The 12084-nt window shown below is 34.0% G+C and overlaps 1 protein-coding gene across 1 annotated transcript in view; it reads left to right on the top strand.

The window, feature by feature from the left end:
- Window positions 1–1101: 1101 nt before the first annotated feature.
- LOC131074228 (uncharacterized) overlaps window positions 1102–12084 on the top strand; it is a 64977-nt gene continuing 53994 nt past the window's right edge. The window contains exons 1-2 of the mRNA XM_058010805.2: window positions 1102–1498; window positions 4397–4851. Coding sequence (XP_057866788.1) covers window positions 1229–1498; window positions 4397–4851 — 725 coding nt within the window. The 5' untranslated portion in view covers window positions 1102–1228. The remainder of the gene's footprint in view (window positions 1499–4396; window positions 4852–12084) is intronic.

The following is a 12084-nucleotide window of genomic DNA, read 5'->3' as shown; positions in this document are numbered from 1 at the left end:
TCAAATATCTTGATATACGGCGACCACTTTGTGTCTTCTGCAGGAAAGTACTATTAAAGGCAAAGGCAAGGAGGACGATGACTATGGGCCCTCTTCAAATTCCTCACCAAGGTATGGGCTAGGAAGCTCCTCCCCAAGAGGAGCCATGGAAAAAAGAATTAGTTCGCTCCTATGTCTCGGACCTCTAGTTTTTTGTTCGGCCCTAGTAGCCTCTGGGCTTGTAGTTTTAATTTCTGTTTATGTTTGAACTTATCTACCTATTGCCCTGCATGGCAAATGCTTAAAATGTTTATTAAGACTTTTATATATTTGATGAACATGCGTAGAATGATTATTGTTTTTGATAGAGGAAGGTTGAGGGGGCTGTAATTTTGCTGTTGCTCCACTGACAGTTGGCTTGCCACTGTTCCTTGTTTTGTACCTGGGTCAACCCCCTTGTTTTGGCTACTTTTAATATCAAAAACATCAAATGATCAATAGATGATTCCTTTATATAAATACCTCAAACACAATTCAAACTTATCAATGCCTCCAAAATACAATTCAATCTCATTAATGCCCACATAGACATGTAACAATTATATTAGAATTTATAATCTTAAATTGTACACAATTTATTATTTAATTTTCTTTGAAATAGAGGAAGTGATTGCATCTACAATCTATCTAAAAATAAAATTTAACATTAAATCCGGTTCAAGTTAATAAAAATTGAGTCATTTTTTTTTTCGATATAAGATTTTATATCAAATCCCGATCCATCTAACTACCTAATACAAGAGCACAAGCCATAAATTATTCTCTTCAAGAATTCATTTGATTCCACCAAAAGATACAATCCCGACTTCATCTCTTATTATGTTAGAAGCTTGCATTCAACAAGACTTGATTAAGAATCATTCAACTTCACGAACAAATTAAGAATCTCTTGACACTGAAATAAATTTGAAAAAAAGAAATGTACAATAAAATTGGGTCTACAATCCCTTAACTTCACCATTAGCTTTATTTATAATGTATAATAAACATGAAAGTAGAAAGAAAGAAAGAGAAATTATTTTAACTTCCTGGAGACTAAATATAGCCTCTCCAATTTTTTCTAGATGTTTTTTTAATAAGCACGCTATAGGGGAGAGGTTTGCGCTCTAGAACCGAGAAAAAAATATTTATGATCATGTAGACTGTACTGCTAATTCCCCACTGCTCAAATTTGAGAGGTCATTAGAAGATGGAGAATAACAAGGCGAAGGCAGGATCGCGTTCCATCTTTGATCTGCCACCGGATTATTTCGACTTTGCCTCTGTAAGCAATTCACATTCGACCTCCTCAAAGGTCTTGGATCTCTCCTCACTCTCCTCTGCACGCCGCCATGAAGAAGAAGAAAAAGAAGATGAAACAACCATGCGAAACGGATGGAGTTGCAATACTTGTGCAGCTCACTTCTCATCTCTCCAACAACAGCGCTCCCATTTCAAATCAGATTTCCATCGTTTCAATGTATGTTTTTCTCCTTAATTCCGTTTTTGTCGATTATTTTTAAATTTTTTTTGGCAATTCTCTGCTGTGTTTTATGTTGGTGGTGGTGGATAGGCATTCATATTAAATCTCTTTGGGTTTGTTCAGTTGCCGCTATCTGGTGTGCCGTGATTAGTTGCCAGTAACTTATTACTGTAAAATCATCTGCATATCAGTGTTTTATGGCAATGAATAAAACATCTGGATAATTTTTCAGTGTTGATGGCAATGACTAAAATATCTGGATGAATTTCTCAATAAATAATAAGACGTAGAGAACTCAGTAGCTATCAGGGCTAATTATTGTACCCTCAAGCTCTCACAGGGTAGGGTTAGCACTGTTGAAAGGCCTAAACCTAAATTTTGGGGTCCACATTATCAAAGATGGTGCCACATTAATATATTTTTTTGTGAGGACTTTTAATAAAAAACCATCTGAATATTTTTGAAACATCTATGTTATAACATAATATACCCTTTTTTATATGATTTGTTTCATTACTTAATTTTATTGAATTATAGTAATGAAAGCCATTCTAATATTTTTAAAGTTAAAATAAGATTAATATTTTAATTTTTATAAAGGAAAATCACATTCACATAAGTAATTTAGGTCAATAAAATAAATAAAATATTTACTTAAACAATTAAGTAATATAGCTGAATCAAAATAGAATTAGTTTTTTAAACATAAGGTGATTTTTTTTGTTAAAACAACAGTCAATTATGAAGTAGGTCTATCAGTTTTAAATAAGGCTTATGGCATATCAATTCTACAAAATCTAGACAATCTCGATGGAAAAAAAATAGACAACTAGCAAGAGGATGAATCCTTCAATCTCCATAGGTAGCATACAGCATAAGCACTTGTTCCCTTGAAGATTGTACATGTTTTGAGTGTTGGAAGTAATATTTTCCTTGATGTAAAAAAAATGAGACCATAAAAAAAAAATCCATTCAAAACAAATAGCAATAATAATGTTTTCCATAGGGGAATAAACAAGAGGAACATTACAAAGACCGGCACAGTAATAAGAATCAAGAATCCATAATTCAAAGAGGCATTGTAGTCTGACGCTCACAAGAAAACTAAAGTCTCTTCTCAAGTCTTAGGGGGGCCAATCTTGATTTTTTCTAGTATCAACTTTGTGTCATCCCAATTAGAAGCTAATTTAATAGTATGGTTCCACTTAACAACATTGAATCTGCGAATGAGAATACTGATGTCTTTCTTACATTCATTCAATTGCCATTGCTGGAAGTGGGAGGAAGTGCCATTGCAGGAAGTGGGAGGAAGACTTCCTGTTGAAGTCATCAATCAAGATTTTAGAGTCAGATCTCATAATAATATCAGTAAAAATGCTTAACTCAGCTTCTAAAAGAGTTCAGCAAGTGGACATAGCCTCAAAAAAATTATTGGAACCAATAAGAAGACCACTAGTAAACTAAAACTTAACTCTGCCCTTATGGTCATGACAACTCCTTCCATGACAACATTTCTAGGGTTGTCTTTGAATGCTTCATTAACACATTTCTAGGGTTGTCTTTTAATGCTTCATTAACATTAATTTCTCATCCTGAACTTGCTTGATGATCTTGAATCCAAACTTGATAGGTTTCATTTAGATTGACCAAAATTCCACCCAAAACTTGACTGATACGCCTAGTTGTATCATTGAAGATCCTTTGATTGTGTTTCCAATAGATATTCCACTAGATCAGAATATCATGCAATAGATTAAGAGCGTTTATCTTCAAAGAGGGTTGTGGCTGATTCACACAAGTCCTGAATAGAATCCATATTAGGGGTCTTCAAACACGACTGTATCTGTATCTGATATCGTATCCGTGTCCATGCAACTTTGGGAAATTCCTATAAGATGCACACAAAATAACATTACTAATACTGACGTGGTAATCAGTTATCCTTGAATATTCTAACAAGGAATCTCTCCTCAACTTTGATGGAGAATAATTGGGTTATTTTTCAAGCATTGTTGAGTTTGGTAGAATTTTATTCTGTGTGAATTAAATTAAGATGGAAAATGCCATTGGTTGTTCTTTATTTAAGAGGAATAATACTAGAGTGGTGGAATAGCAATGGAATTTCAATAAAGCCAAAAATAAGGACTCTAAGTCTATATACATAGGGGATACATTAAGGACTGAAATGATCAATATTCTTTCACCTACAAATGTTTTTTTTTGGAAGCCCTCAATGATAGAGAGAAAAAGAAAAGAGGGGTGCGCATTGAAATGAAATATTTCTTACTATTTGTCTCTCTTACATTTGATACTAGTTCCCAATTCTTACCTTAACAACATTGAAATTGATTTTGTCTTCTACATCGTTTACTTTGTTGTCTGTCTGTCTATATTTATCTTGCTTTGTGCTCTACCAAATTTTGACTGGGGGCAGTCTGGTGTGAGTATCTCTTTCTCTCTCCATATCTATCTTTGTAGAGTACATGACATGCTTCTTAAGTGATGCTTTAATGGTACTATATTAATCAATGTCTTATATGTGCATCTTTTGTATTTGACCTGTAACTGGTTTAATATCGTCTTTGCCTAGCAAGAAACAATGCTCTTTCAAAGATTGTGCAATTGGATAAAATATTAAAAAGAAAAAGAACAAACGGTGACAACTCAATAGAAATTTCAATTTATGATATTTGCTCCTTTTCCTATAAAAATTGACTTAAAAAACAAGAAAATAGCTGTACACATGTTTAGAAAAGGGGGATATAATAAAGCAGCTAGGTTAGCAAATTAATGAGATTCTATTTATTGGACTAGTTTATTAACTTCTTATAATTGGATATCATTGGTTACACAAGTGAAAACAGAGCGGCTAATTGAGTTATGCTTTCTTCTTAGGTAAAATGGCGAATGAAGGGAAGAGATCCTATCAAGGAAGTGGAATTCGAGGAAGTTGCACAAGAAATGCTTCTGAAAGAGGGTGACGTTTCTAGCATTTCTGGATCTGACGAAGACTCAGATGAGCTGATAAATACTGAGTCTGGGAATGGAATTGCGACTATGAAGAACCAGATTTCAATATCTCTACAATCAGGAGAAATTGTTTTGCTTTGGAGGAGTTTGTGTATAGGTGACAGAGAGGATGTAGTTGAAGACAGGAGTTCTATGGTTAAGGACGATGATGCTAAAAGTTTGCATGTAACTGATGAGGAGCTCGTTAAGAGGTTGCAGTCTTTGGTTCAAGAATCCAGAGATAGGAAAAACTTAAGGGTTGTATTGCTTGCAAGTGGGGGGCATTTTGCTGGTTGTGTTTTTGATGGAAATAATATTGTTGCTCATAAAACATACCACAGGTATGAGAACTTTATAATTTTGAAAAATTAGTTTGTATATTTTTCTTGCACTTTTCAGTTGCTTGACACAAGAAGTTGGTGCTAACATTTAAAAATATTATTGGTACTTTATCGTGGTGTCTGTGTTTGTTTATTGAAATTAGTTTCCGACTTCTAAGTTAACAAAAGTACAGTGGTATTTGTTAGCGTTTTAATATGTCTTTTGCAAGACAACTGAAATTGGAACAGTATGTGAGGTGAATCCTAGATACAAAGCTATAGACAAGATATACAATTACTAACAGTATTCACAATATTTTTGGGGAGATTTTGCAATAGAATAACTTCTGTTTTGCTCATATTTTGTCCTGTGGTGGTTTATGATTTGTAATCTTAATACTATTGCTCTCTGAGTTATATTTGTATATATTTTCCAATATTAAAAAATATTTTCTTACAGGTTTTGCAATAATGAAATAATGATTTAGCATCTTCCTGATGTTTTTTCCTTGGGTATGAGCCCAAAATTGTTAACAATTCTTGCTTCATGAGTGATTTTAAGAATAAATGGCTAATCCTAAATGCTATAATAGCTCCTTCTTACTGTCTAAAAGTAGGAACTGGTAATTTAGATCATACAATATTTTAAAGAAATAATAACTTTGACAAACAACAAATGATCCCAAAAAATGAATGGATAAGTTGTATACAAAGCTACAACCTAGGTAGATGAATCACATCAATAAAAAGCTTGAGGCTATCATCCACTTTCAATTTATTAATGAAATCACAAACAGAGACTTAGGATAACTAAATTGAAAAATAATTTCAGCAGTATACGCGTAACATCACCATCATTAAGAAAACTTGTGCTCCAAGCAATTATTTATAAGGTTACGAAAACCTAATTTATAGGATTTGGGATGATAATTAAGTTATCCCATAAAATCATTGTTTAAAGAAAAATGCCTCAAATTAGTGAAAGGAAATAAAGCACTTCAAAACATAAGCCACCTTGAAAAAAGCCGAAAATAAAAACACCCTAAAAATAGCCCCCCAACCGTTTTGTCCAAAAATAGAACCTTCAAAAAGGTAATTGCTAAAAATATCAATGGCTTAGTTTGATTGATGAATCTTCTTAGTGATTTTGATATAGCTTTTTCATTGTGAAACACGGCAGCTTTTTTGAACAATCTTGAAACCCTAACCGCCAATTCATTAATGACTCCAACACCAAAACCTTGGCTTAAACTTCACAAAATCCTTATAAACCTGAATTGTCCTTAAAAGCCTTAATCACAAATAAATTTGTAATACATTGCTTCAAAACCTAGGTGGCTAGGATAAGCATCAAATGTAGATTTTCATATCCACCATACCATAATGTTGAAAAGCTTCATAAAACCTGGATAGTAGTGTGAAACCCTAGGATTTGCAATATTAGGACCAAACACTTAACATAACACTCCAAACCCCAAATGTGCCCTTGAGAAACATTGAAAAAGCTTGCTAAAATTTGACGACAAATTGATCTGAATAGATGCACACAAATATTATGATCTTGCTTTTGATGTTTTATTATTGCTTCAATGTTCGAAATAGGCTAGGAGTGCTTCTGAGGGGCCTTAGCCAAATGAAGTTTGACAGATTGTTGCGAGGAGTACTCTAGATGGATGTTTGCCACTTGAACTTGGGTTTAAATTTGTTCGGATTACTTTTCACGAGCCCTTACCACTCAAGCATGTGGCATAGTTGGTGTAGGCACCCTCCACGCTTGACTTTTCTACATGACATAAAACAATTGAAGAGCACTTTTAATGTGTTTTTATCATTTAACGAGGTTGAAATAGTCAAAGAGTGCTTTTGGACACTTCCTGCCACTCAAAATATATTTTTGATTACATAAATAGGGGTATATGGTATATTCTAATAGGAGCACTTTTTCTTGTTACTTTTGCTACTTAACCTAGCAAACAGTTACTAGAAATGCTCCAAGGGACATTTTACCACTTAATCTTAGTCAATTTAATGCAAAGTGCACTTTTTGAGGTGGCTTGCCATGCAAAAAGGCACATTTTGGATCATTGCTGCTTTTCTATGCCTAAGTCAAATTTTGACAAATTGGTAGAAGTGACTCTTTGGAGTCATCTCCACCACTTTTCCATGCCTGAAACAAAATTTGACAAATGGTAGAAGAGACTTTTGTTTCCAAACTTTGATTTACATCTCATTTGATGCATTGGAAAGTACCTTTTGTTGGCTATGCAATGACACTGATTAAAGCCTACAAGTGCCACATCCAAAAACATTGGAGACAGGTTTCACAGTGTCTCTTTAAGTTTAGAGTACAAATGACTTATATTAGACTGGAAAGCAATGCCTATACTTATTTTTATTTGTATGTATATAACAATTGGCTTCATTTGGGGACCATGGTATATACTTGGGTCATGTGAAAACCTTAGAATCTCTAGTTTTTAAGCAGATCGATGTCTACCCATTTGCCAAAGGGTTGAGCCTATTTCTAAGTCTAACACTAAATAAAGAACTTATCTAATTCAAACAAAAACATCACATAAAGGGGAACACATCACAACCTAACAAACACAAAAACAAAATCACCTACTTAAAAGCACGAGTGGGAAAATAGGGTCAATTAGACAAAACCATTTATAGTTTGAGAAAGTAATGCCACCCCCCCGTTTCAAGTTGAGACAACTGTAATAGCATGTAGCCTTGAAAATCATAAGAAATATTTGTGGTGATTTAACATCCAGGATGACATTGAAGATCATGTAGAGTAAACATAAGTAAGAACTGATAACTACTTTCTTGCTCAAGAGAAAATATCACTGAACTCCATCCACTCCTATTGAACATTTCCTGTGGATTTTTGATGCTGTAGTACATTTTCATGAATGGTGATAGCCTCATACTTTGGTTCCTTATAGCACTACTAACATCTTTTATCTTTTATAGTATCATCCTTTGGCACAATCTCACTGTCAACTTAAACAACTTTTGCCTACTTCTCTGATGCTCATGGAAACTATCGAACTTGGGGCCAAGTCAAACTTCAAGAGAAAAATATTTGTGTCCTCTTTCAAGATGCTGCGAGAAAATGTCAATGTCTGGCCTCAAAATTTCCATTTATATCTTTGACTTGATGCTTAAATCAGGAGCTAAATTATCTTCAAAAAGAAAATGTTCTTCATCTAGTTGTGATCCTTTGTTAATAAGTTGAAAAAAATTCAACTTTTGGTTTTAAATTATCTACTTCTAGAGAAGATGCCAACTGATATTGAAATTCTTCGTCATGAATGTGCACGAAAGTTTTTAGATTTAAAGCAGAAACATCCTTGAAGACAAGAATATCTTTGCCCCTTGGTTGTGGAGTCAGATTCTTCAGGAAAAAATCAACTTCTTGCATGAGACTCTCTTACTCTTTAGCAGATATCATCTGAGCAACTTGAGTAGACTGACCTCTAGTTTTTGTGTAGGTTCTTTGATCAACCCTTCACATGAAGAAAATAATCGACATGATTCATTATCATCGGTGGCATAGTTGATGTCTTGTTGGCCCATAGAAAGGGTTGGAACACAACTTTGATTTGTAGATGTTTGCAAGGCCTCCTCCACATCAAAGAACATATGACATACTTATGCACTTTTTCATCTGCTACAAGAGGCTGTTCTTCCTTGATCAACAATCCTTCTTTCCCTTGACAACTTGAGTAAAGTTTGCATTGTAGGTTGAATCTCCAAGTCATTTTTGTGATTCATCGGTGTAAGGAAGAGATGTACTCTTGAGGATAGAACATCAGTGGTGAATCTTACTATGTTTTCTCCTCATTTGCTTTCCTCTTTAATTCTGCATGCCTTTTTTAAGCTTTTGGAGGCCACAAGTAGGTGCAATCATGAGTACCTGACTATACAGATTATTCATTATTTTATCAAAAATGGGTTCCTATTGAATATTCCCTTATCATCCTTGTAATTATGTCTTCACATGTTCTTGGGCTTCTTGTAGTTCATCAATTCAACTAGATTTGATCAAGAAGGTGATTTTTTTTGGAGTGCATTAATAAAACAACTCAAGTGGAGTGTCAGAGAAGACTTCAAAAGAGTGTTGATTTGTTGACAAGGTGATTGAATTTTGCAACAAACTCTTTCATTGGCTTGTTATTATGCTTTATTTGCATTTGAGAGCTATGCAAATAAAATATGACCGTCCTTAACTAGTTTGAAACAAGTCAATTTTTTTTTGTGCATGATGTTTCAACTAGTGATTGAAATTGTGTCAAGATGGTGAAGCCATTACATTACACTTCCACCAAGGTTTCAACAAATATTTGCATTGCAACATCTCATGTGCCCCCCCAAAATACCACAAATCATTGTGAAGGATGAAATATGCTAAGTTGGATGTTGACTACCTCACAATGAAATTTGGGGAAACCTTTCCTCGAGCCATTGGAAAATCATGATGTTCTGCAAAAGTCAAAGAACCAATATAGTTTCCTCATGGCCAGGGAGATGGAGACAGATCATTGTTATTCTTATTGCTGTTTTTTTCTGATCACCCATTTTTTGTGATGGCTCTTTGTCCAATATAGAAGAGAACTTAGTAAGCTCTAGAACAATTGTTGAAGAAAAGTTGTTTCTTGGATATGAAGTATCAAGTATTTGAAAGAAAAAATCTGAAAGATATGCTTTCCTTTGTGATGTAATGTATATTAGTACCTTACTTGCCATAATGGAATAGATTCAATTGGATGCGATAAGACTTTCTTTTTAGAAGATCTTGTTTGTATTTTGTGTCCCATAGCAGGTGCTAAAATTTGTTAGCATTTTAATTTTTTTTTTGAAAAATAACTCAAATTAGAAAAGTATTTGAGTGAAAACCTTCCTTCAAATTATAAGGGAAGGTTCTTGAGAATGAAACTAAGCCTAGACAAAAAACTTTAGACAAAACATACAATTATTAACACTAAACACTATTCTTTGGGGGGTTTGCAATAATAAAATAACAGAATAACTTTCGTCCTATCTTTTTGCCTTGGGTACAAGCACAAAAATAGTAACAACTCTTGTCTCACAAGTTATATTTTATGAATTTTAAAAATAAAAGTGGCTAATCCTAATTGCAGCAATACTTTTTTACTGGATAAAAGCAGAAACAAATAGTTTAGTTCGGACAATGTTTTGAAGGGATAACAACTTCAACAAACAATACATGGCCCCAAGAATTGAATAGCTAAGATATTTACAAAGCTACAACCTAGGTAGATGAATAACATGAAGTGATGAAACGAAGCTCTACACTATTATCCACATTCAGTTTAACTGATGAATTCAAAAACATAGACACAAGAAAATTACATTGAACAGTAACTTCAGTAGCATAAATGCAACATCAACTATCCTTAAGAAAACTTGTGCTTGAAGCACTAATTTATGTAGTTACAATAACCAAAACTTTAAGGATTTATAATGGTAATTTAATCCCAAAAATCACTGTCTTCAAAGAAAAATGCTAAAAAACAAGAAATAAAGCACTTTAAAGCGTAACACTAACTTATACAAAGTTGACTTAAACACCTTAAATTGGGTCCTTATCCATTTTGTCCAAAAAATAGAACCTCCAAAAAATCAACTTATGCTATTGAAGTACAGCCGGGTACAACACTATATTTCCTGTAGGCTAATTTTGGGGTTTGAAGAGGGAATATTTTATTTAAATATTTTTAAGTTGTCTTACATTGTGTAATGCCCCCAATTTGGGCCGAATTGATTTATGAGTTTTTAGCTTAGTTCCTGAGTCCCATAGGCTGATTGGTAAGATAAAGGACTCCAAAGTTCTTGGAGGTCACAGGTTCAGTAATTCAGGGTTTTTATTTTATGCCCAGTTGGTAGTATGGATCGCTATGACACTTTCAGAAGTGTTTTTGGACTCTTGGAGTGTTCTCCAAACTTTTTGGAGAGAATGTCTATTTTTAGTATGTTACTCGGTTTCAATCATCATCTTACATCTTCAATATCATGCCAGTGTGATTAGAGTTTGATTCCAATTCAGTTTTAGTGCTTTCCACAACTTGGGTGAGTTATTGAATAATTAATTAATATTTCACTAATGTCGTCTAATGTTGAGAAATATTAAAAGGACAACTTGTAGTAATAGCTCGTTGGAAAGGTAATAAAGTGTTTTAAAAGTTGGACATCTAGTTAAGGGGGCCTTTGCCATGAAATGTCATTATCATTTCGAAAATGTCATTTATGAGGGAAAATGAATTATGGTAATTTTAAGTTGAAGATTTCCTTCAAAAAAGTTATAAAAGGAGGTGTTGGGGCTCATTTGTGCATATGCTGAAAATTTGATACTATTATGTTGTCGGATTGAACTTGCGAGTCCTTCCATAATCTTTTGATTACGAAAACCTTTTTTAGATTTCTAGTTTTGGATTTGAGAGATAATCCCTAGCTAGACCTGGTTTGGTTTAATTAAAAAATATTACCATTGAGCTTCAAACAAGGGTTCCAGTTTTTAGTTTCAATCCTAGAGGTTTTGATGAGTTTTGATGTGTTCAGAATCTTCAGATGATCAAATTTTTTGATGTGCTTGTGAAGACACTTGTTGAAGGGTTGAAAAGGCCATTTCAAGGCTTCCCTTTGCTGGCCATACGTGTTCTTACGTTTCTGCTGTACCTTGCATCACTTGGGAAGAGTTTTTACATTCTTTTAGCCACTAAAATTTTGGTGAGAAGTATTACTAAGTCCTAGCTGCACCTATTGAAGTTTTTCCCTGCCAGGTTGTTGGAGATTTGATGAAGTTTGTTATTTTCCAGGCACTGTTTGTATGGCCCAGGTTCAGGCTGTACCATTGCAGGTCTTTGATGTGATGATTTGGGCATGAATCACTCTCTTTCCTTGGCGTTTTCTGTTATGAATCAAGTTGCCATGAAGGATTCTTGATGGTTTAAGTTGGTTTAATTTGAACTTGATAGTTTCTATGGAGTTTGGATGCTCTTCATGAATGTATATTCACTGTTATAGACAGACAAGCAGTGTCAAACCCTTTGATTTCTTTATCAGATCTGCCAATCTTTCATTTGGTGAATGTGGGTTTGATTTTGAGCAGTGTGGATAGTCCTTGGCTGTTGGGTTTATGAATAGTTGACATTATGGGTTGAGTTAGGGCAGTCATTATAGTGCTGTATCTGGCTGTAATTCTGGTGGACATACCTATACAGATCT

The sequence above is a fragment of the Cryptomeria japonica genome, chromosome 8 (genome assembly GCF_030272615.1).
Source record: "Cryptomeria japonica chromosome 8, Sugi_1.0, whole genome shotgun sequence".
NCBI lineage: Eukaryota > Viridiplantae > Streptophyta > Pinopsida > Cupressales > Cupressaceae > Cryptomeria > Cryptomeria japonica.
The sequence above is the reverse complement of the archived record's forward strand: the minus strand, read 5'-3'. Positions and strand labels throughout refer to the sequence as shown.